Here is an 18818-nt window from a genome sequence, read left to right on the forward strand (position 1 = left end):
CCTCCAGTGCTTGAATCTCGGCGCAAACTCCGAACTTACTCCGCGCCTCGTACTATGTACTACGTAGTAGTATGTAGCGCGGGGAAGTTGATCGTCATGGTATCAACCATGTTGAACATGACATTTCGTAGCTTAATGGCACACAAAAGCGCATTAAACCCAAGTGCCATGGACATTGAACACTTGGAAAAAAAAAACCTGCAGCTTACTGCCATTGCTTTTACAATGGGCAACGTAGCGCCCGGAACCTCCGCTCACAATATGCAGCGCTGAGTTTGGCTATTTTCGTACAGAGTAGGACACTGATACTCCAATCGCATTCAAATGTTCAAACTTCAACTCTTGAAAGCACATGGTCAAAATGCAAATAGACACCTGAATCCTTCTACCAATCAGGAGTACAGGACCTTGAGTAACGGCTGGATATAATATCTTCCCGTAGCGGAATAAATCATGTCCGGCAAATTCATGGCTTGGCCCCCTGACTCAAAGTAACACAAAAATGCGCCAAGAACAAACCAACAATGACGGTCGTTGTACGACTTTGACGAGTTAGAGCACATTTGGCATATCGATTGTCTATCAATACGTAAACACGGGAAATAAGACATGTGAATCCCCAATTGGTACTGTACTCATACAAAGTACTCCGTAGGCGATGCAATATTGGCGTCATTTCTCAAGTGATGTTTTTTTTTCGGCATACCGGTCGCGGTGCCGTGGTAGTATACTGGCCGTACACATCACATACTAACTTCAAATGTCGAGATTGGCTATTGCAGAAGAAGTCAATAGCGGCAAGGAGGCCCGGTAGTAGACAGAATGAACGACGCCGAGTTTGAAAGCCGATAATCGCACGATCTTGTAATTTCCAGGGCCTGGACTAGCGGCTGGTGGTATGTTTTGGCGCTACGGGCCATTTTCGGGATTGAGCACCGAGCTGTCCCGGTCGGTGTACACGTTAAAGACGGCCTGCGGCATTTTGTTTATGCCGGAGTTTTTTTTTCAATAAACTAGTATGAATTGTTTTTTTTTTGCTCTCCGATTCAGGGTTTTCTTCTTGATATAATTAATTGGAATCTGCCCTTTTCTTTTGTTTACTTTTTTTTAAGCTTCAGAGCTGCCTGTGCTCAGGTGGAATGGCTGTTTTGCAATGTTCCTTGGAGTTGCTTCTTCAGCATCCACATGTTGGCAGGTGTATACTTGAGCAGAGGCTTACAAGTCAGATTCTACATGTTATGCAGTCTTCGACTGACTACATGATGAGTTGATCTATCAGGCTCAAATTTGAATCATTCATTCGTGTTGAAATTTGAGAAACTATTGCTTGCTCATGCATCCTATATACAGGCACAGATCACGAAGACATCCGTCCCGACTCCCGAGCCGAATTTGTCCAGTCTAAGGCATCCCGATGCCGATTCTATGCGTTTATACCGTCCCAACTGATCACCCAAAACAATCACACCAAAAGAAGAAGGAAAAAAGGAAAAAAGACAACGCTGGCAACGCGTCATTTACGACAATTTACTCCTCGTGACGCATCTTCTTTCCACGCCAGTGCAAGAAAACGGTCGGAATAACACTGACGGCAACGATCATTGCACAAGCAATACCGGCAGAAGGTGCCTCTCCAACATTCTCGAGCATAATTGGGAACCTGGAAACGAAACGAGTCAGTATAATGCGGGATGAAAGGAAGCATCAGGAGGGGCAGGAAACTCACCAGAAGGGCCCAATGAAACCCCACATCTGGCGCACAAAGGTGATGAATACACCGATGCTTGCGGCCTCTTGGGGGAAACAGTCAATGGCATAAGTGATCATCACGGTGGTGACCAGCTGGTTACCAACGGCACCGATACCAGTGCCAATGATGGGGGTCACGTTCCAGTGACCAGAAGGGGAAGTCTGCGTGCAGACCAAGAACACAATAACACCAATCATAGTCAGACCGAAGCCAAAGTAGCTGAGCCATAACCGATATTCCGGGTCGGGCTTGCGCTGGCGACGGCCTTCTCCGAAGCGCATCCACCGGTCGGACAGGACACCACCCAACTGCTCGCCGATCAAGGATCCAATAATGACACCCAGGAACTGGAGACCCAGCTGCTCTGTGTTCAAGTCGAATTTACTCTGCAAGAGCTGTGGCACCTCGACGGTTGCCAGAATACTACCAAACAGGAAGATCATCGCGTACGCACAGGCAGGGATGACGATGGACGGATGGCGGACCATGGTCAGTGGGCGAACAAACTCGTACGCTGTCAACGGCGAGGGGTCGATCCGGCGAAGTGTGATATACTCTTGCTTCCAGTTCGATTCGTTGTTTTCGACACCACCACCGAGATACCGGGTCTCTGGTCCAAAGAACAGGTATAGAATAAACTGACCACCGTTGATCTATGAGATGTCTAGTTAGCGGGGTGGGTTCTACCTGACGAAGAAATCGGAATAGGTGCTTACCATAGCTAGAATCCAGTAAATCCACCCGTAACCAGCACGGTAGGTGACAAAGCCAAAGATGAGTGGTCCGATCGGGACACCCAATGTGACCATGAGTGTCCAAATACCCATGTAACGGGCTCGATCCTTCTTGAACGTGGTCTCCATGACCACCGCACTGCCAATCGCCGAGGCTGGAGAGATGAAAAAGGCCACCAGGGCCCGACAAGCCGCGAGTGATGCATAGGTGGTGGCCTTTGCACAACCGATGTTACACACTAAACTGAGAATAAGAGACAACAGGAAAATTGGGCGACGTCCATAGCGATTGGAGAGGGGTTTCCAGAAGAGGGGGGCACCTCCCAAGATTGCGATTTGGAGGGATGTCAAATAACTCGCAGTCTGCAGAGGGATGTCGAGCTGTGCAGCAATGTCGGAATAGGCAGGAATAATTGCTGCAGCGGTAAATGTACCCATGCAAGCGTGAAAGGCAACAAGAATTAGGTTGGCCATTTTCTAAAAGTTCATGCATTAGCATTTATGTCTCTTTCGATTTCGCGCTGGTTCTCCTTCCCGATCGTTCTTGGGACAGGGTTCTGTATTCAAGGGATGCACTCACTTTCCATTCGGGCCAGTTGTATGGGTCAGCTGGGCCCATGCCAGGGATTGGATCAAGTTCCAATGTGCCATGTCGCTCAAGCAAATAATCGCGATGGGCTTTGGGAAGACGTGCTGCTACTGACTCTTCGTAGGTGGCGGCTTGACCAGCGCCAGCACGCTCAACGAGATCAATGTCGGCCTTGGATCCCGGGTTCTCCTCGAACTGTTCCGCCCGAGAAGAGCTTTGGCCTAACTCGAAAGATGTCATTGTGATGGCACCGCTCGAGATGGGCGAGAGAGAGAAAATGAGAACAATCGCAGTAAGGATGTTCGAATCTTGGAATGCTGGTTGGTGTTGAGAAATGTGTATGTATATGTGTGTGTGGTGTAAAAATTGGGTGGGAAAGAATAAAACTACGAGTACAAAAGGGTTGAGAAGGAGGCGAAACAAAAAACTTGATAACTGATTAACCTCGAGGGGGATATTTTCTCCTCTATTGCCGTTGGTCGAGGCGAAAAGCTTGAACCAAGGCTGTGTGGCGTGCCCGAGAACAGGCCCGGTGAGTGTGCATAAGAATACCGCCAGTCGCAATGTCCGGAGATACGGGGCTGGGGTATTCTTTCCCGGGCTCGGCTCGCCTGGAGAGAAATGCGGAGGGGCTCCACGGCCCACCGAGTGGACTCTCTCCATCGGGATCGGCGAGTAAAGAGCCAGTATTCACGGCATTTCATGTCATAGAGATTAGTCACCGACCAGTCTGGCACTTGAGAACGGCTAGCCGATGCAGCTTTTTGCTGGTCATGCGGCATGATCACGTACGCTTAATTACCGAAAACTGACAGTTGGAGGGTCCATGGGCGCAGTCTTCCCCATATCCTCTCCAGACTTTCGGGAAATGAAGAGTTTTTCTTTGGTTCTGGGGAGGATTTGAGCCTCGGCATCCAGAGATCTGTCACCTGTGGGCCTAACTAGTAGTTATTGGTTTTTTTTTTTGGGTAAGGTGAATGGTAAATCTCAAACGGCAGATAAGTACGGAGTAGTAGGGTTGCTGTTGTTGTGAATTGTCAATGGGAGGCGAAAACTATTGCAGGGAAATTTGGAACCACACACCGGGCCTAAGTTGGTTCCACGGCCCAGTTTTTCCCCCATCCCAATATGTACAGTATGTCCGTTGGGAACCAAAGGCCAATTTGACAAACCCCATTTTTTTTTTCTCCCCAGGTCTCCCCAATAATCGATCGGTGTACGGAGTAAGGGGATTTTGGTGTGAGAAAGGGATTCGTAATTCCCCACTCCCCAGTTTTTCGGTGTTGCGCGCGGAGAGGGAGAAAGTGCAATTGTTGCTAAGGGAAGAATATAGTGCCACATCCCCACAATTGCCTCTCCACATCACCACTTTCTTTCCTACTCACCAATCTGTCCTCCCACACTCTCCCCTCCCACCCTCCTGGTCGGAAAAAAAGAAGAGAGAGATGGCGTCAATGGAGATCATGACGATACCGTCGGAGGCAACAGGCGTAAAGAAACTGGTGTGTCGTGTGTGTCAAAAAGGATTTACCAAGGCCGAACATCTTAGAGTAAGTTGTTGATCTCCCCTCGTCCCCACGAATTTGAGGGGCAGCTCCCCCGAAGCTGTAGTAGATGTACACAAACAATCAAAATGCATAAAAGCTGACGATGATTTAGAGGCATGAGCGTTGCCGTAAGTGCTTACATTCTTGATGCCATTTTTATGTTTATCAATCTGTTCTATTATTATCGTCATTAGGCCGAGGATGCTTTTGCTTATATTACCGATTCCGAAAGAATCCGTCGGCTGACCGGAAGTGGCTATACAGATACCGGATCTAAGCCTTATGTCTGTAAGGAGTGTCGTCGGCCATTCGCCCGGCAGGATGCCCTTACTCGGCATAAGAAGTTGCATCAGCGTGATATGAACGCCAAAGATGGCCCACATTCGGGGTCAGTTCCCCCTTCGGTTTCAATAGATTCGATGGCTTCGTGGGAATCAAGCAGTACATCCAATGCGGGCCCAGCCTCGACTTCTGCGACTAGTAGATCTTGGGATGAGCCGCAATCTGCCCATCATGCGAGCATGCACAATCATGTCACATCCGATATGGATTTCGCTTTGGTCTGGCCGGACTCCGAGAATCTCTTCCAGAGTCTCATGTCCTCGGACACTACCGATCAATGGCAGATGCCATTGGGGACTTTGCCGTTCCCGCCCGTCGTACAGGACATTAATGGCATGAACTTTGGATCGCCGAACTCCTTTGACGATCGAAGTTCATCGGTGGGTGCTATTCCCTCTGGTGGTGGACACCAGGCCGTGCGGGATGTGACAGACATGATTAATAGCTCGGTAAGTTCTTGTAGCCCCTGAACTAGACCGCCAAATCCAAGCCTCGCGCACAAACTCTGTTTGTGTCGACGGCACGAGGTGATAGTGCCTGACGCTAATGATGATAATAGTCTTCGAGTGTTACAGCTGCCGTCAAAGCCACGTCGATCACATCCGTCTTTCTAGATGAGTGTCTCCACATGTTCTTTGTCCGGTTTATTCCAACTTTTCCTGTACTCCATCGAGCAACCTTTGTCTTTCGAGAATGCACCCACGCCCTACTCCTCAATGCCATCGCCATTGGCTCCTTGTATCTTGGCCCAAGTGATGCCGTCTCGAAAGGAGAGGCATTGTGGCGGCTCGCACACACCGCTGTTGCCACCTCATGGCAATCCTTCATCACACATAATGGCCCTTACGATGCCTGCAAGGGTGTGCAGTTGATGATCACTGCACTCCTCGGTCAAATATACGGAGCACTTTCTAGGAATCGAGCAATTAGGACCACAAGCCAAGTGTTCCGTCCATTGGGATTCTTTTGGGCTCGGCACTGTGGAATGTACGACAGCGAACCTTACTCTATGGACAACCTGCCTTCAAACGATGCTCCTCTCGCCGAAAAAGAGCACCAGTGGCGCATATGGGCTGCCCGGGAAATACAGCAGCGTGCTCTGCTTGCATACTACGTTCTTGATGGCCTTGTAGCTCAGGTATCTGGAGATGGGGCGTCGGCTCGGCATGTCTCGAACTCGTTGGTCCTTCCAAGCAGTGAACCTGCTTTTGATGCCAGCAGTCCTGATGAGTGGCTGGCACACATGCATTCACAAAAACCCGATCAGTCTTCCTTCCGACTTGTTTTCCGGTCATTGTTTCCACCCGTTGGTAACTTTAGAGCACTGGACTACCAATTCTCTTCCTTCGCTCTCCGTGTAGTTTTAGAGGGTCTCCAGTCCTTGATCTCCGACAGTGATGATCATGACTTGGCCGTGGGCGTTCCTGGCCAGTCCGATGTACGCAGAGCCTTGGCCCAAGTTCACGAGACTATCTCTATGAGTATCCATTTTTCTGCAGCTGAGAGACTAGAGCTTCTTTTGCGCTGGCATACTGTCTGCCTGGATACTATGATTAATTCGACGGTTCTATCCCGTCACATATGCTCCCGTTACGACATCCCGCAGCATGTATCCGGAGGTTGTCGCACAACCCGAGCCGGCTTCGATCTCATCAAATGGGCCAACAGTGAAGACGCCAAGCGAGCGGTCCTTCATGCCGTCGCTATCCAAGATATAATTGAACAGCTGCCTCGTGGCCGGGCACACGTCGTGCACATGCCAAGCTCACTGTTTGCCGCAGCTACCATCTATGTTGTTTTCACTCTTGCCGGTGTAGCCACCGTGAACCTACCCCGAACTATCGTCTGGCAGGACGCTCTACTGTCCCATTCCGATCTTCATCTCGGCCACGATGATATCCGTCCTCGGTCTGGCTCTGAAACGCGCCGTTTCGTTGCGGCAGACCAAGGAATTTCTCCCATTTTTGCCGGCGGGGCTGTTCGTAATCTTTTGTACGAGCTCAACTCCATCCAAAAACTTTTCCGCTGTCTCTCATCGCAGTGGGGAATTGCTCATGATATGGAAGACATTGTTGCCCAATGGATACAACTATGTCATTAGGCCCTGGAGCTGGACTCCACTTGCCAATAACCCTTCTTCCCCTCCAACAGACTCCATCGACATGACTATTGCTTCATGCATGCATATAATATCGATGCGTCAAATTGTACATATATGGCGCCTTTTGCATATCAATAATGATTTATGACATAAATTAGGTATGGACATTTGAATCAATCTGGTATGATAGAATCTTTTTGGGTCTTCTACGCAGTGCTTGAATATTCCAGTGCTCCACCTGGGCACCTCGGCAGCACTTAATTTTCAAGGTTAACATTTTTGAATGGCCCCGGATACATTGTTACTACTACATTCCGGGTTTATCATGACCTTCATTTGCGACGTCAAACATTGACATTGAATAAGCACGTGGCCTAACTACACGATATACTCAAAGGGAGAAGCTAACCTTGGGAATCTTTCAAGGTTCATAGTAGGGTTGATAGCGGCAACATGCCACAAACTTGACCAGCCCCCTCAATTGGAGTTATCCAATTCAACCGTCTATCGGTGTATAGCTCCGCCTCGGGTTTCTTTTCTCTCAGAACCTCATCATCAAATATCCCTGCTCGGACGACGGTAATTTCGGCAGGATCCCCATTTTCGTCTACCCTCGATCCATAAACCGGCGTGCCTAATAATCTCATCAGAGACTTCAAGTTCCTTACCAAAGCCTTTACACATACCACAATCGGGACAGAAAAAGTTTCTGATATGATTTCCACTATCAGATGTCTTTTTCACTTCCTTCGGGTTTCCAGTGATAGTCAAATCGGCAGTCTTGACAACGAAACTGTAGCTATACAGTGAGCCGGTAAGCTTCCGGCAATCGAAACAATGGCATATTCCCTAAAAATTGTAGAATAAGATTACTGGACCCGACCTCGACGCGCATTTGGATCCTGGAAGTGTTGGGTTGTACTCACCGACGTAATAGGCTCGCCCTTGTATTCGATTTGAACCTTGCCGCAGAAACAATTGCCGACGGCCATTATTGAAGAATTTGATCTGTTTCAGAGGGATAGAATGAGATTCAAGGGGCACATGGCTGCTGACATTTGGTTATTTATGTGGTCAGCAGTAGCACAACCGACTACCCTAAATGGGTATCGCGCCGTTTGGACCGAGGCTGACGACCCTGTGAACCAATCAGATGCCGTGATTGAATAAGCTCTTGCAGGGACTGACTAAGCATCTAAGAATAGCCCCAACAACAAAGCATTGGGCAAAACGTATCCCAATCGTTGAGTCCACGGGTTGGAGTAATCGGTCATCTCTAAGAATTACCTACTAGTATGTACTGAATTTCCACTCCCACTTCTTGGCTTTCCTCTTCCGGATTAGTGCTCAGTCCTCGCCGCTTTTTGCTCACTGAGTAAAACTGAGCACGCCCCTGAGCGCCCTGATCCGATCAGTGAGCATTACATAAGCGCACTGATCTGCTCACTAAGCATCACCTGATAACTATTAACTAACTAACTAACTAACTACTCACCTGAGCGGTCTGATCTACTTACTGATCCTGATCTGATCATCTGAGCGCCCTGATTTGCTTACTGAGTCTGAGCTGAGCCCAGGGTGAGTGGCCTGAGTAAGCTATATTAATAAAATATAATATACTAGTACTACGACTACTATCATATATAGCCCTCCTCTTTAGATTGTTTCCAGTACATAAATGCCACACAATCACATTCTTTATTTGCATTGACCGCATATCGAACACGTCGCACAAAGCAGGCAGAGAGGTGGCAGAGGCGAAAAGTCAACTGCCGACGTTGGAATTTCCTTGTAATGGGCTGTTGAGCCGTTTCAATGTTGACATTCTATAATTCTTGAACCAGTAAAATCTTGATTGGGCGCTATGGCAGTAAGAACAAATACGTTACGCGAAAACCATTATCAATGAGAATTGCTTTAATGGATAATGGTGTTGCCAAAAATATTAACGTAGAGCAAACAATGCGAACCTCAATGGTCGCACTGAGAATTTAACGCCGAAGATTGCGCGGACTGTGATATTCAACAGTCTGATTGAAATCATCAAGCAATGGTAGAGGGTCATCCCCATGCCCATTATGCATCGCTCTAACTCTCTCAGCAATTGTAGCGTCTAGCCCATGCTGTCTGGTGATGCTGATTTTCCTCTTAGACAGGCGCAGAACGTAGATAGGAATTGGTGTTGTATTAGTGTGAGCTGTCTCGTAGACGTAATCGACATTGTTGACGTCTAGAACGAAAAAAGCATGGTTCCCGGGGTATATGTTCACAGCTATGAAACAAGTTTGGATGTCTGGACAGCAATCACGAATGGAACTCTCAGTCTTCGAGACGAATGGACGTAAAGATGCTAGATAATCTCCAGAGTCGAGCAAGCTGTTGGGTGTGTCACCCAGTATTCGAATTGGTGTTGAAACACCTTGTAGGAATTTGTGAATTGTACTTGGGATTTGATTCATGATTTGCTCTCGAATTTGTGATGCTTGATCCGCCATTGTGATTGAAGTAATGCGCGAGGTTATGAAGTGTTTTTGTGTCGGTGTAAAAGAATGTATTTTATGCTACACCGCCTTGTTGCCCCTTGTTGCCGCGCAAGAGCATAGCACAGTGCACATACTACATACTGGTCAGACCGGAGTTGTATGGATGGATGTGGCTCACGCCCGGAGTTCATATGTATCCCCCGAGGTTATCTGTCGCTCGTGCGTGTGATCGACCGTGCTTAAACATTTAAAAACTTAGTACGTAGCAAGAATTTTGAATGCTATCGTATCCATGAACATTTGAATGCATATGTATGTATTCACCATTGAACTTACTCATGCCCAGGTGGGGTTCAATACCTTCAATGTTGGAACTTTGAAATTATTTCACTATATAAGACTAAAAGACAAAAACGATTGACGAAATGCTACATATTGTGGGGTATCTTCATATAAAACGAAGCAGGTACATATAAAGCCGACAGGGGTATATCATCAAAACTTCCGGGGAATGATCAAATATCAGCCATGACCGATTCAACAATCTTTCGCTTGTATTGCGACAAGGCACGATCCTTCTTTTGCATCTGCGATCGAAGTTTCATGAATCGCTGTTTCCATGTGGCATCAGAGGCAGGATTTTCACCGTCGTCTTCCTCCATTTCAATGTTTGATGCATTATCACTCTCAGGGACCTTGTTTCGATGATCAGGAGGCGGAGCCGGTGGCTGCGGTGGCGGCCCAACAAAAGCAATTGCAGGATTCATGTTGCCAATAGCTGTGTGGGTTGAAAAGTGGCCAGTGGGGTTGTAATCGTAAGAGACACTGTAACGAGGCTCTTTGGGGCCCGGTACCTGGTCATTTGCATCCGGGGTCGGGTGTTCAATATGAACAACCATGGGCGTTTGCCTAGGAGCTGAAAACCCAAAGTAGTGTCCCACGCCAAGATTAAAGGCCAGGAGATAGGAATGTAACTCAATCGGTAGTTTTGAGTACTGCGCAGATGAATTAAATACCATCATAGCAGCCAGTGTATGAGCCTCCTCGGGATTAAGTGGTGTCGGTCTCATGACACGCGCTCCTAATAGCTCACTTGATAGAGCGCGAATGATTTCGTCGAATGGTACTTTGGGAGCCGTCTCCACGGCTCGTTGATCGACTGTCGGACCAGGCTCACCAAGTGTACCCCTGTGGTCAACCTGTTGAGGAATATTGGGATGGACATTGGAATGAGCTTGGGGATGATGCATTTGAGGGTGGGCTTGAGGATGGGTATGGAGATGACTCTGAGGATGGCCTTGGGAGTAAATTTGGGGGTGTGGTTGAGGATGGGCTGGAGAATGAGTCTGAGATTGAACATGATGATGAGATTGTGGATGAACCTGGGGTTGAGATTCCGTGGACTGAGCAATAATTGCTCCGTTGACACCGTTCACTAGCAATGTTGGGGGTGTGGCAAGGCGTACCGGGGCCCCCATGTGTTGAGGAACCTGCAGTTGAAGTTTTCCTGGTCTGCCTTGGGTGGCAGGGGTAGGTGATTGATTATAGGATGGTGTTGGCCCAGTACTTGGGGTGCCATTATGATCCACAGCTGGTGGAGGTGATTGAGGAACCGAAGTTGGCGGAATCTGGGATGATTCTCTGCTTGGCTGGAGCTGAAAGGTCGAAAAAGAACCAGATGAAGGTTTATTGGGGGGTCTTCCTCGACTCTTTCCATTGGACGGGTTATTACTAGTTGGCCAGGCGGATGAAACTGCAGGGCCATGCTTGCGCTTGGCACGAGTCTTCTCTCCGGATGATGGTGTCACAGCAGATCGAGGCTCGGCCGACATAATAATATCTGCGTGGTGGCCTCTTGGAAGAATTGCAGACTGCGGATATCCTGCTGGGGATGTCTCGCGGTCTGGAAGCCTCCAACGTAAATCCTGATTTTGCTGTTCCGATGCGCCAGGTGGTGGGAAGGACGAGTTTGCTGTCATCCATGGATCGTCTTCAGGAAAGGCACTGAAAGGTATGGCGCTCTGCGGAAACGTCACGGAGTGGTTATGAAAGCTCCCTGGCGGTAAGCCTCCTACCGAAGTGTCCAAGGAAGGTCGTTTCGCCACTTTTTCTTCCTCAAGCTCTCTTTCGTCGGCTCTTTTTCTGCCTCTCTTGGGCTTCCATTGAGGGACAAGAGCTCGAAGGGCAAGGTCCTCCTCCAGCGGCACCCCATCACGAGATTCACTCACGAATGGGCCAGAGGGTGGTAATTGCGTGTAGTAGGCATGCGGATGTCCGAGGCAATATTCAAAAAATGAATCGACGTGCATGGCACGCATCCAACGCTATATTCCAGTCAGCCACAGGATACGCAAAGTTTATGGTATGAGCCTACCTTTAGTCGAACAGCATATTGCTGAACTTTTTGTGTACTCTGTTTTTTTTCCATTGATGGTGGCTCGACGCCTAGCTCAATTGCTAGTTGAATCCAGGTCTTGAGCTCCTTGTTGTCAAGCCTTCGAATCAGCTCGAATAGCTTATGGACACTAAAGCTCTTGCCATCGCTGCGTGGAGGGCAGCGAAATGTCTTTCTTAGTTCAGATGTATCGACAGAAGAAGGGACATTGGGATTGCAGTAAAATATGAACATCACATAGGCATCATCAATGTTCTCATCGGTGATATCTCGCGATGGTAGGACTCTAGACTCTGCTTGGTCTGTTGTATCTTTCATTGGCGCATGGCGCAGGGCATCAAATACAGGCGGTGACATTGAAGGCCCTGATCGAGCAGCCGACGCAGGAATAGCAGACCTAATTCCCCTTGGAGAAGACTGTAAGCTTCGAGGGGTACCCTTGCGATGCAAGGAAGGCGATTTACGGGCTTCTGCCTGGCTGCGTGCACTCCCTAGCGAGGATGCACTGCGTAGGGAGGACTCTAGCGTCTGCGGGTATCGCGCATACTGCTGAACAACCATCGGTGCTGCACTGATTTCACCCCGGCTTAGTCGGTCTGTTGGATCCATCATGACGGGGAATGTGGTTTCCATCGAGTTTTCCTACAACAAGTCTTGACCCCCAAGCCCCCAAATCGAGTGCGGGCCAAATGAAACCGATAAGTGGAGGCCAGAGATTATGGGGTCTCCGTGCGGGAGGGTTGCATCGATCATTTGTTTGTCGTGACCTAGTGCAAATAATTCCGAAGGCATACGGGAATCAAAGATCGCGTCCACAGCACAGAGAATGGAAGCAATAACCTACCACGAGGAAACCCCTCGAGGTGGCTGGAAGCGCTTTCAAGCTCAAGCGGAGTTCTATTTTGGGCGCATCTAGTGCATCTTAATCAGGCCTAGTGTGGTCGCCTGAGGGCGGGGGTTGGTGCCTCGCAAGGTCACATGCTGCATTAGCGTATAAGCAAAAAGGAGATGAAACTACTTTTTGTTTACTCCGTACGATCCATTTCAATTGGAGTTGATTTGCAGATCAATTTCTATTCAGATAATTTAGCACATACATATACCAATATACCAGGATCGATGTCAACCGGTACACATGCACATGCATATATCCAAAATCAAATACCAGAAAAAGATGGCTCATATATATGTAGTACCCTAAGCTCTTGAGAGGCAAATGTATAGATATTCTTTGACTAAGGGAATTTTGCTGACCGGCCGCATACATGTGCAAATGGCCACCAGTTGACTATACTTGTAACTTCAAGTTGTTAACCACACAGAACATTTGAACAAAAGCTCCATAAAAGATGCCAAGAGATCCGATTCCCATATCATGTTTGGCGCTAGGCCATATACGGAATAGCGTGGCTTCCTGCTTATCGATAACGCTGATCGCTCCTGCCGTCGCATTGATCTGCTGGATTGCATTATGACCTTCCTTCTACGTCTTCCTCCGTTTCCCCTGCATATTCAGTCTTTTGTTCGAAGCTGGTTGCAGCGACTTGGATCATGCAGAGCTATCACACATCCTCATAGCTCTTCCCTCATCCACCATGGCGCGCTCCCGCCCTTCCGCCCGCGCGTCGTCGTCGAGACCGGTTCGTCAGAACAGAACCCAGGTTGCATCATACCACGAAGACTCTACCTCCGATGAGCGGGATCAAGATGAAAATTCCACCCGACGTCACTCACTCTCCTTGCGTCCTCGAGCTACCCAACAAATACATCAATCCTATCGAGAGAAGTCCACCGATGAAAGCTTGGAGTTGTCAGATGATCACCAGTTGAATGACAGACAAACAGTATCTGAACCTTTAAGCCTGCAACAAGCTTATCCTGCTACTGCTTCAGCCACTAGTCGTTCTACCCAACGCACTCGCCGTACAGCACCCTCTCGAGTCACCAAAACCAAACGAGTACAGCCGAAATCGAGAGCATTGGGGCAGCCGTTAAAAAAGCGACCCAAAGTTGAGCCCGAACAGCCATCCTTTGTGGGATCTGGCGTGATTCCTCCTTGGCAAACATTGCCATATCACATCCTGATAGAAATATTCCTCCGAGCTTTCTACCCTCTCGACGACCCCAAAAATCCAGCGGCCAAGACCCCTGGCAAATCACTGGAGACAAGGTCCGCGCACAACCTTCTAGGGATTGCCCTTCTGTGTCGTGGGTTCTCGGAAGCGGCCCTTGCAGCTCTTTACTACCGACCTCCCATATTCTCCGCCTACAACGGGCATAGTCTTTTGAATATCCTCTCAAAGCCACTGGGCTCTCAGGCCATCAACTACGCTGGAAAGATCAGAGAGCTTGAAATTGACGCTGAAACAGTTCTCACTTTAAAAAGTGGCCCTACTCTAGGCTATTTTGACCTGCTTCAACTGCTGCAAAAAACCCCTCGGCTTCACACCCTTCGCCTTTACCACCCCGATGATGTGGTGCTGGGGAATCCCTCGGTGACTCTTGCCCTCGCGAAGTGGAACTACTCGGACTCTTTCTTCTCTGCTCTTGATCAAAGCACAATTAAACTTCGGAGCTGGGAATGGAATGGTCGTTTTTTTGATACGGCGTCCTTGCTACCTCTCATGCTGGAAAGACATATGCTTTCCTCATTCCAAACACTCCAACACATTCGTCTTGTTCATCTCCTGGACAATGACCGAATCGATACTGCTGGCAAAGAGGGCGCTCTTGCTGCCGCCCTCAAGGCATTGCCTGACATCGAGCGTCTGGAAATTCACGAGTGCAGCCTTTTGGCCGGTGGCCTTCTAGAGCAACTACCACCAACGCTCCGCTCCTTGACAATCTCCGGCTGTGATCGAATAGTTTCCTCTCAAATCTCCCAACTTCTGAAAGTTCATGGAGGACAGCTTGTCGAACTTGCTCTTAACCACAATCGCCACCTGAATATGGAGTTCATCCCAGGTCTAGGGGTTTGTTGTCCTCGACTTGAAAGATTCAAGGTAGACATGTCGATGCATGACACTTCAAGCTACCATGACCTTGAGCCCCATTTTAAACGGCTTCTTTCTTGGGACCAAGTTCCCACCTGGCCTGAGACTATTCAAGAGATTGAGCTGTATCAGCTTCGGCACTGGAACTCGGAGTTGGGAGAGATGTTCTTCACGTCTCTTGTTCAGGCTGCGCCCAAACTGAAGAATCTGCGAAGGGTTGAAATTACTGCCATCGTTGGGGCTGAATGGCGGGACCGGGCTCAATTCCGAATGAAATGGGTTCACCGCTTAACAAATGTCTTCATGCGGCGTAGCCCTCCTCCAAACCCCAACTTCCGCTCTCTTCGAAAGCGATTGTTACTAGCTCCTGTTGAGAAAGACCCAACGCCAGAACCCTCAGCCAGTCGAGGGCCCGTGGAAGATGAAATACACCCCCCAAGCGGCACAGCAGCCGCTTAGCACAGCAAAACATTTCTCAAGACACTGACTTGGAGGAGGCGAACCCTTCCGACCCTGACAACAGTTTCCAGTACGACGACAGTATCCAAGGAATGTGTGAATATTTCAATATCCGAATTGACAATCAACGACCCAACGACATACAGTACAACGAAAATGATTTTCTCGATGATGAAATCAGCGGTGATGAGGACTGGCATGACGACGATTTCGAGCCCGAAGATGGCCATGCGTGGTAATATTGATATGTCCTTTAGCTTTAATACTCCACAATCTCCTTTTATTGTTTATGACTGACTTGCGTGGGGTGTGGGTTTGGGAGTTTGGGGGGAGGGCCTCATCTTTCTTTTCTTATGGCGCATAAATATGGCTTTAAGTAGAATGTGGCCGGTGTCTTTGCTATCCTCTTATGGGGTGATTTGGGATTTGGGATTTGGGATTTTTCATAGTTATTCTGGCTGACCACATATTACAATAATGCAATTTAACAATATTCGGTCTAATACTTGGGTTATGACGGTAGCGCATGGCGACATGCATCTTGACTTCCCAGAGATAACGTATCTACTCGTGATAAACGGATAACTCGTGATCGCCTCGCCAAGCCCCCAGGGCCCCACATGATGGTCTTTAACGCACCCATTTCCTTCACTTGCGATGTTTCCCACATCTCCAGGAGCCTGACTTTATTTTTTAAGGTGTGCAAGATGCCACAAGAAGCTCCAGCAGACACGGCAGGTCCGTCGTCACCACCTCCCCGAATGCCCGAGGGATGGTAGGTTCGCTCCGACTCGCAGTGTGCCTTGGCCCTTCACCCGAATACTGACGGTCCACGCGTTCAAGGCTCCCTCAATGGGAAGGGGTCCAACGAAAGTGGTATTATGTCCAACGAGCGACCGGCAAATCTCAGTGGGACATTCCAACCGAACCAGTTGTTCTTACACCATCAACAACACCCACGTCCATCGGCACCGGCCCCTCACTAGCACCACCCTCGCGACCATCAACAAACAGTCCCCAAGTGACGGGATTGACAAGCACATTGGCGGAACGCATTGAAGCTGCCGCAGCCAGTGCGAGGATCTCCGTAGGGAATCGCGCTTACTATGTCTGCATATTCATTGCAAGAACGTCACTGATAGCGGGTTAGAGCTCTCTAGATACCCAGCTTAATGGACAGGCTGCAAACGCTTCGCTTGGCTATGCAGAGAAATCAGGATGGTATCAAGACCAAGCGATCCAGAATCCTGGCCATACTTACGTCCAGAATGCTCCCTTAGCCGAAAGTGGGTATAGCTCGGTATGCCACGGTTTATTCTACTCCGCCGTTGACCTGATTTGACCGGGGAACTAGGGACTACATCTTCATCATCACCATGGAGTATCGGGAAACACAAGCATCGGATCATCAAGCTACTGGCCTGGTAATTCGGTTCCCAATCACGTTGTTGGCCCACAGCTTTACATGGGGAACTCTTGGGGTCATAACTCAAATGTTCTAGCGGGACATGCGAGTGGGTACAATCAACAACATCAAGACCTTTATCGCAATTTGGCTATGGGCTCTCAGCCATTGCATCAGATGGAAACATACTGTTCCCCTGTACCTATCCCCGAAAGCCAAGCTCCAGGTGTCAGTGCTGATCAACCCCCGCCTCAGCCTCAATGGCGGGTGGAGCAACAACCTGCTCACCAAAACGCTCCACATTACCCCGTCTCCACAAATCCTGGCTCCACCAATTCACCGCGGGCAAGTTCAAGATATGAGTCGTATCCAACACCACAAACAAGCGGTTGGTCACCTGGAGATTTCCCGTCGCGGTCATCACAATCATCCGAGCACTCGCATCCAGGAAGTGAGTACAATTCGAATCGGTCCGCACAACCGGCAGGTCATTCGATGGCGCGAACCCAATCTCATCATAGCCCGTTCCACCAGCAATTGGGTAATGATCTCATTAGTCCTGGGAACTTGCAAACCCATGGATACCCTCAGCAGCCGATTCCCTCCCATGCTCAGTATGCCAGCACCAATATGGCAAGCTCCCAAACTGGAACGGGCTTCAACTCGATGGTCTTCCCGCCGGCCCCAGAACCACATAATATCGGTCAATTTTATCAGAACCCTCTTGCCCAGGCCAGTCTTCATCAATACTTGCCCCAGCAACAGTCAATTGACCCTGGAGGCAACATCACAGGTGCCGGGTACCCACACAAATACTTGCAGTCTAGTGGTCAATACAATCAATGGCCCAATGCAGATTCCCATATGTCGCGAATATCGGCATCGGATCCTCAATTTGTCAGTGGTCCGTGGGGATCGACGCCCCCAACGTCGGGGCCTCCTCCACCGACTCGATATCAGTGAGATTGAGTTGCATGAATGTTAGGATTGGAGAGGTCTGAATCGGTAGTCCTCACGCATGGCACATGTGGCTTTGCTTCTTCATTTCGTACATTTGTCTTTTTTTTCAATGTGAATAGACCGACTGTTTGGGTTCCAAGGTTGAGACTGTCGAGGCTGCTTTCTTTCCCCGGTGAGCTGTACCTTTGGGTCTAGCCATTTCTTTTTTTTTTCTGGACTTTGTGTTTTCATCCAGACATTGAATGTTCTCTGATGACTGATCACGACATTGAAACAAACAACTGGATTTTTTATAATTGAGATCAATGCGCCACTATATCCATTGAAGATGCGTTGAACCATTCCATGATGTCCCTAATGGAATTAAAGCCTTGCAAGGGGTTCATACAAATTCACAATTTGAATTTTCGGGTTGCTTCTATCCATTGTGCTTTTGCCCAGCTGTGAACCTCGAAAATTTCGTATCATTGCATGTTGTATCAGACCATCTGACTGACCCCTGATGCTTCCGACGTTCCCCAAGTGTTCCAGGCAGCAAAGGTTCCAAGGTTTTGGTAAGGTTTTGAATGTCCTCGAAGGTCTCACTGAAGGTCGCTGTTAAAAGTCCTCCTCTCTCAGCCTGCCCGACTTCTCCCCAAGTGGCTGACATACAAACACCTTTGTGACCTAGTCCACGGGTATTCCATAAGCCCTGGAGCCCATGGTGGGACCTGAGTCTGGGAGCATGAGAGACTTGACGCGGTTTGAGGTTGAAGGGAATCTGAAGAAGCAGGGCCAGTATTAGTGATACGATTAGTGAGGGTTAATTACCGACACCTGGGGACATTTCGATGTGAGAGCAGCCCCGGAGGGATCCACCAGCATTTGAGCCACGGGACTTCCATGTGGCCTGGAGCGCGAAGTCAACTCATATTGATATCTAAGTGATTCTGCTTTGAAGACGCTTTTGGCAATTTACATACAATTCTAGTATAATTGTGTAAAGGTATTTAGCGATGTATCAACCGAACGAAACAGATTGGATTTGAAAGTGAAATCCCCAACCTTGGGAGAAATATTT

At 48.7% G+C, this 18818-nt stretch overlaps 8 protein-coding genes across 8 annotated transcripts; 3 read left to right on the forward strand and 5 right to left on the reverse strand.

Moving 5' to 3' along the window:
• Positions 1 to 1527: 1527 nt before the first annotated feature.
• Positions 1528 to 3313, reverse strand: N7466_008606 (uncharacterized protein; the record flags this gene model as incomplete). The annotated part of the gene is made up of 4 exons (XM_057167995.1): positions 1528 to 1660; positions 1727 to 2403; positions 2467 to 2961; positions 3065 to 3313. The coding sequence occupies 4 exons, from the start codon at positions 3311 to 3313 to the stop codon at positions 1528 to 1530; spliced, it is 1554 nt and encodes a 517-aa protein (XP_057018626.1).
• Positions 3314 to 4518: 1205 nt separating this feature from the next.
• On the forward strand, positions 4519 to 7063 carry N7466_008607 (uncharacterized protein; the record flags this gene model as incomplete). The annotated part of the gene is made up of 3 exons (XM_057167996.1): positions 4519 to 4623; positions 4815 to 5411; positions 5522 to 7063. The coding sequence occupies 3 exons, from the start codon at positions 4519 to 4521 to the stop codon at positions 7061 to 7063; spliced, it is 2244 nt and encodes a 747-aa protein (XP_057018627.1).
• Positions 7064 to 7491: 428 nt separating this feature from the next.
• N7466_008608 (GFA family protein) lies at positions 7492 to 8055 on the reverse strand (the record flags this gene model as incomplete). The annotated part of the gene is made up of 3 exons (XM_057167997.1): positions 7492 to 7697; positions 7750 to 7912; positions 7990 to 8055. 3 exons carry the CDS (start codon positions 8053 to 8055, stop codon positions 7492 to 7494), a joined length of 435 nt encoding a protein of 144 aa, XP_057018628.1.
• A 195-nt stretch (positions 8056 to 8250) lies between these two features.
• On the reverse strand, positions 8251 to 8659 carry N7466_008609 (uncharacterized protein; the record flags this gene model as incomplete). The annotated part of the gene is given in 3 exon segments (XM_057167998.1): positions 8251 to 8337; positions 8355 to 8465; positions 8621 to 8659. Coding segments are annotated over 3 exon segments (237 nt in total), but the record flags the coding sequence as incomplete, so codon positions are not given.
• A 395-nt stretch (positions 8660 to 9054) lies between these two features.
• N7466_008610 (uncharacterized protein) lies at positions 9055 to 9558 on the reverse strand (the record flags this gene model as incomplete). Its single annotated transcript, XM_057167999.1, has 1 exon — positions 9055 to 9558. The coding sequence occupies one exon, from the start codon at positions 9556 to 9558 to the stop codon at positions 9055 to 9057; it is 504 nt and encodes a 167-aa protein (XP_057018630.1).
• Positions 9559 to 10061: 503 nt separating this feature from the next.
• On the reverse strand, positions 10062 to 12574 carry abp2 (putative ARS binding protein Abp2; the record flags this gene model as incomplete). Its single annotated transcript, XM_057168000.1, has 2 exons — positions 10062 to 11870; positions 11921 to 12574. 2 exons carry the CDS (start codon positions 12572 to 12574, stop codon positions 10062 to 10064), a joined length of 2463 nt encoding a protein of 820 aa, XP_057018631.1.
• Positions 12575 to 13536: 962 nt separating this feature from the next.
• On the forward strand, positions 13537 to 15632 carry N7466_008612 (uncharacterized protein; the record flags this gene model as incomplete). The annotated part of the gene is made up of 2 exons (XM_057168001.1): positions 13537 to 15348; positions 15375 to 15632. The coding sequence occupies 2 exons, from the start codon at positions 13537 to 13539 to the stop codon at positions 15630 to 15632; spliced, it is 2070 nt and encodes a 689-aa protein (XP_057018632.1).
• A 381-nt stretch (positions 15633 to 16013) lies between these two features.
• N7466_008613 (WW domain-containing protein) lies at positions 16014 to 17761 on the forward strand (the record flags this gene model as incomplete). The annotated part of the gene is made up of 6 exons (XM_057168002.1): positions 16014 to 16168; positions 16237 to 16480; positions 16544 to 16683; positions 16748 to 16817; positions 16896 to 17249; positions 17333 to 17761. 6 exons carry the CDS (start codon positions 16014 to 16016, stop codon positions 17759 to 17761), a joined length of 1392 nt encoding a protein of 463 aa, XP_057018633.1.
• Between the last annotated feature and the right edge of the window lie 1057 nt (positions 17762 to 18818).

This window comes from Penicillium verhagenii (assembly GCF_028828195.1).
Source record: "Penicillium verhagenii strain IBT 33310 chromosome Unknown utg000008l_segment0_segment0, whole genome shotgun sequence".
Classification (NCBI taxonomy): Eukaryota; Fungi; Ascomycota; class Eurotiomycetes; order Eurotiales; family Aspergillaceae; genus Penicillium; species Penicillium verhagenii.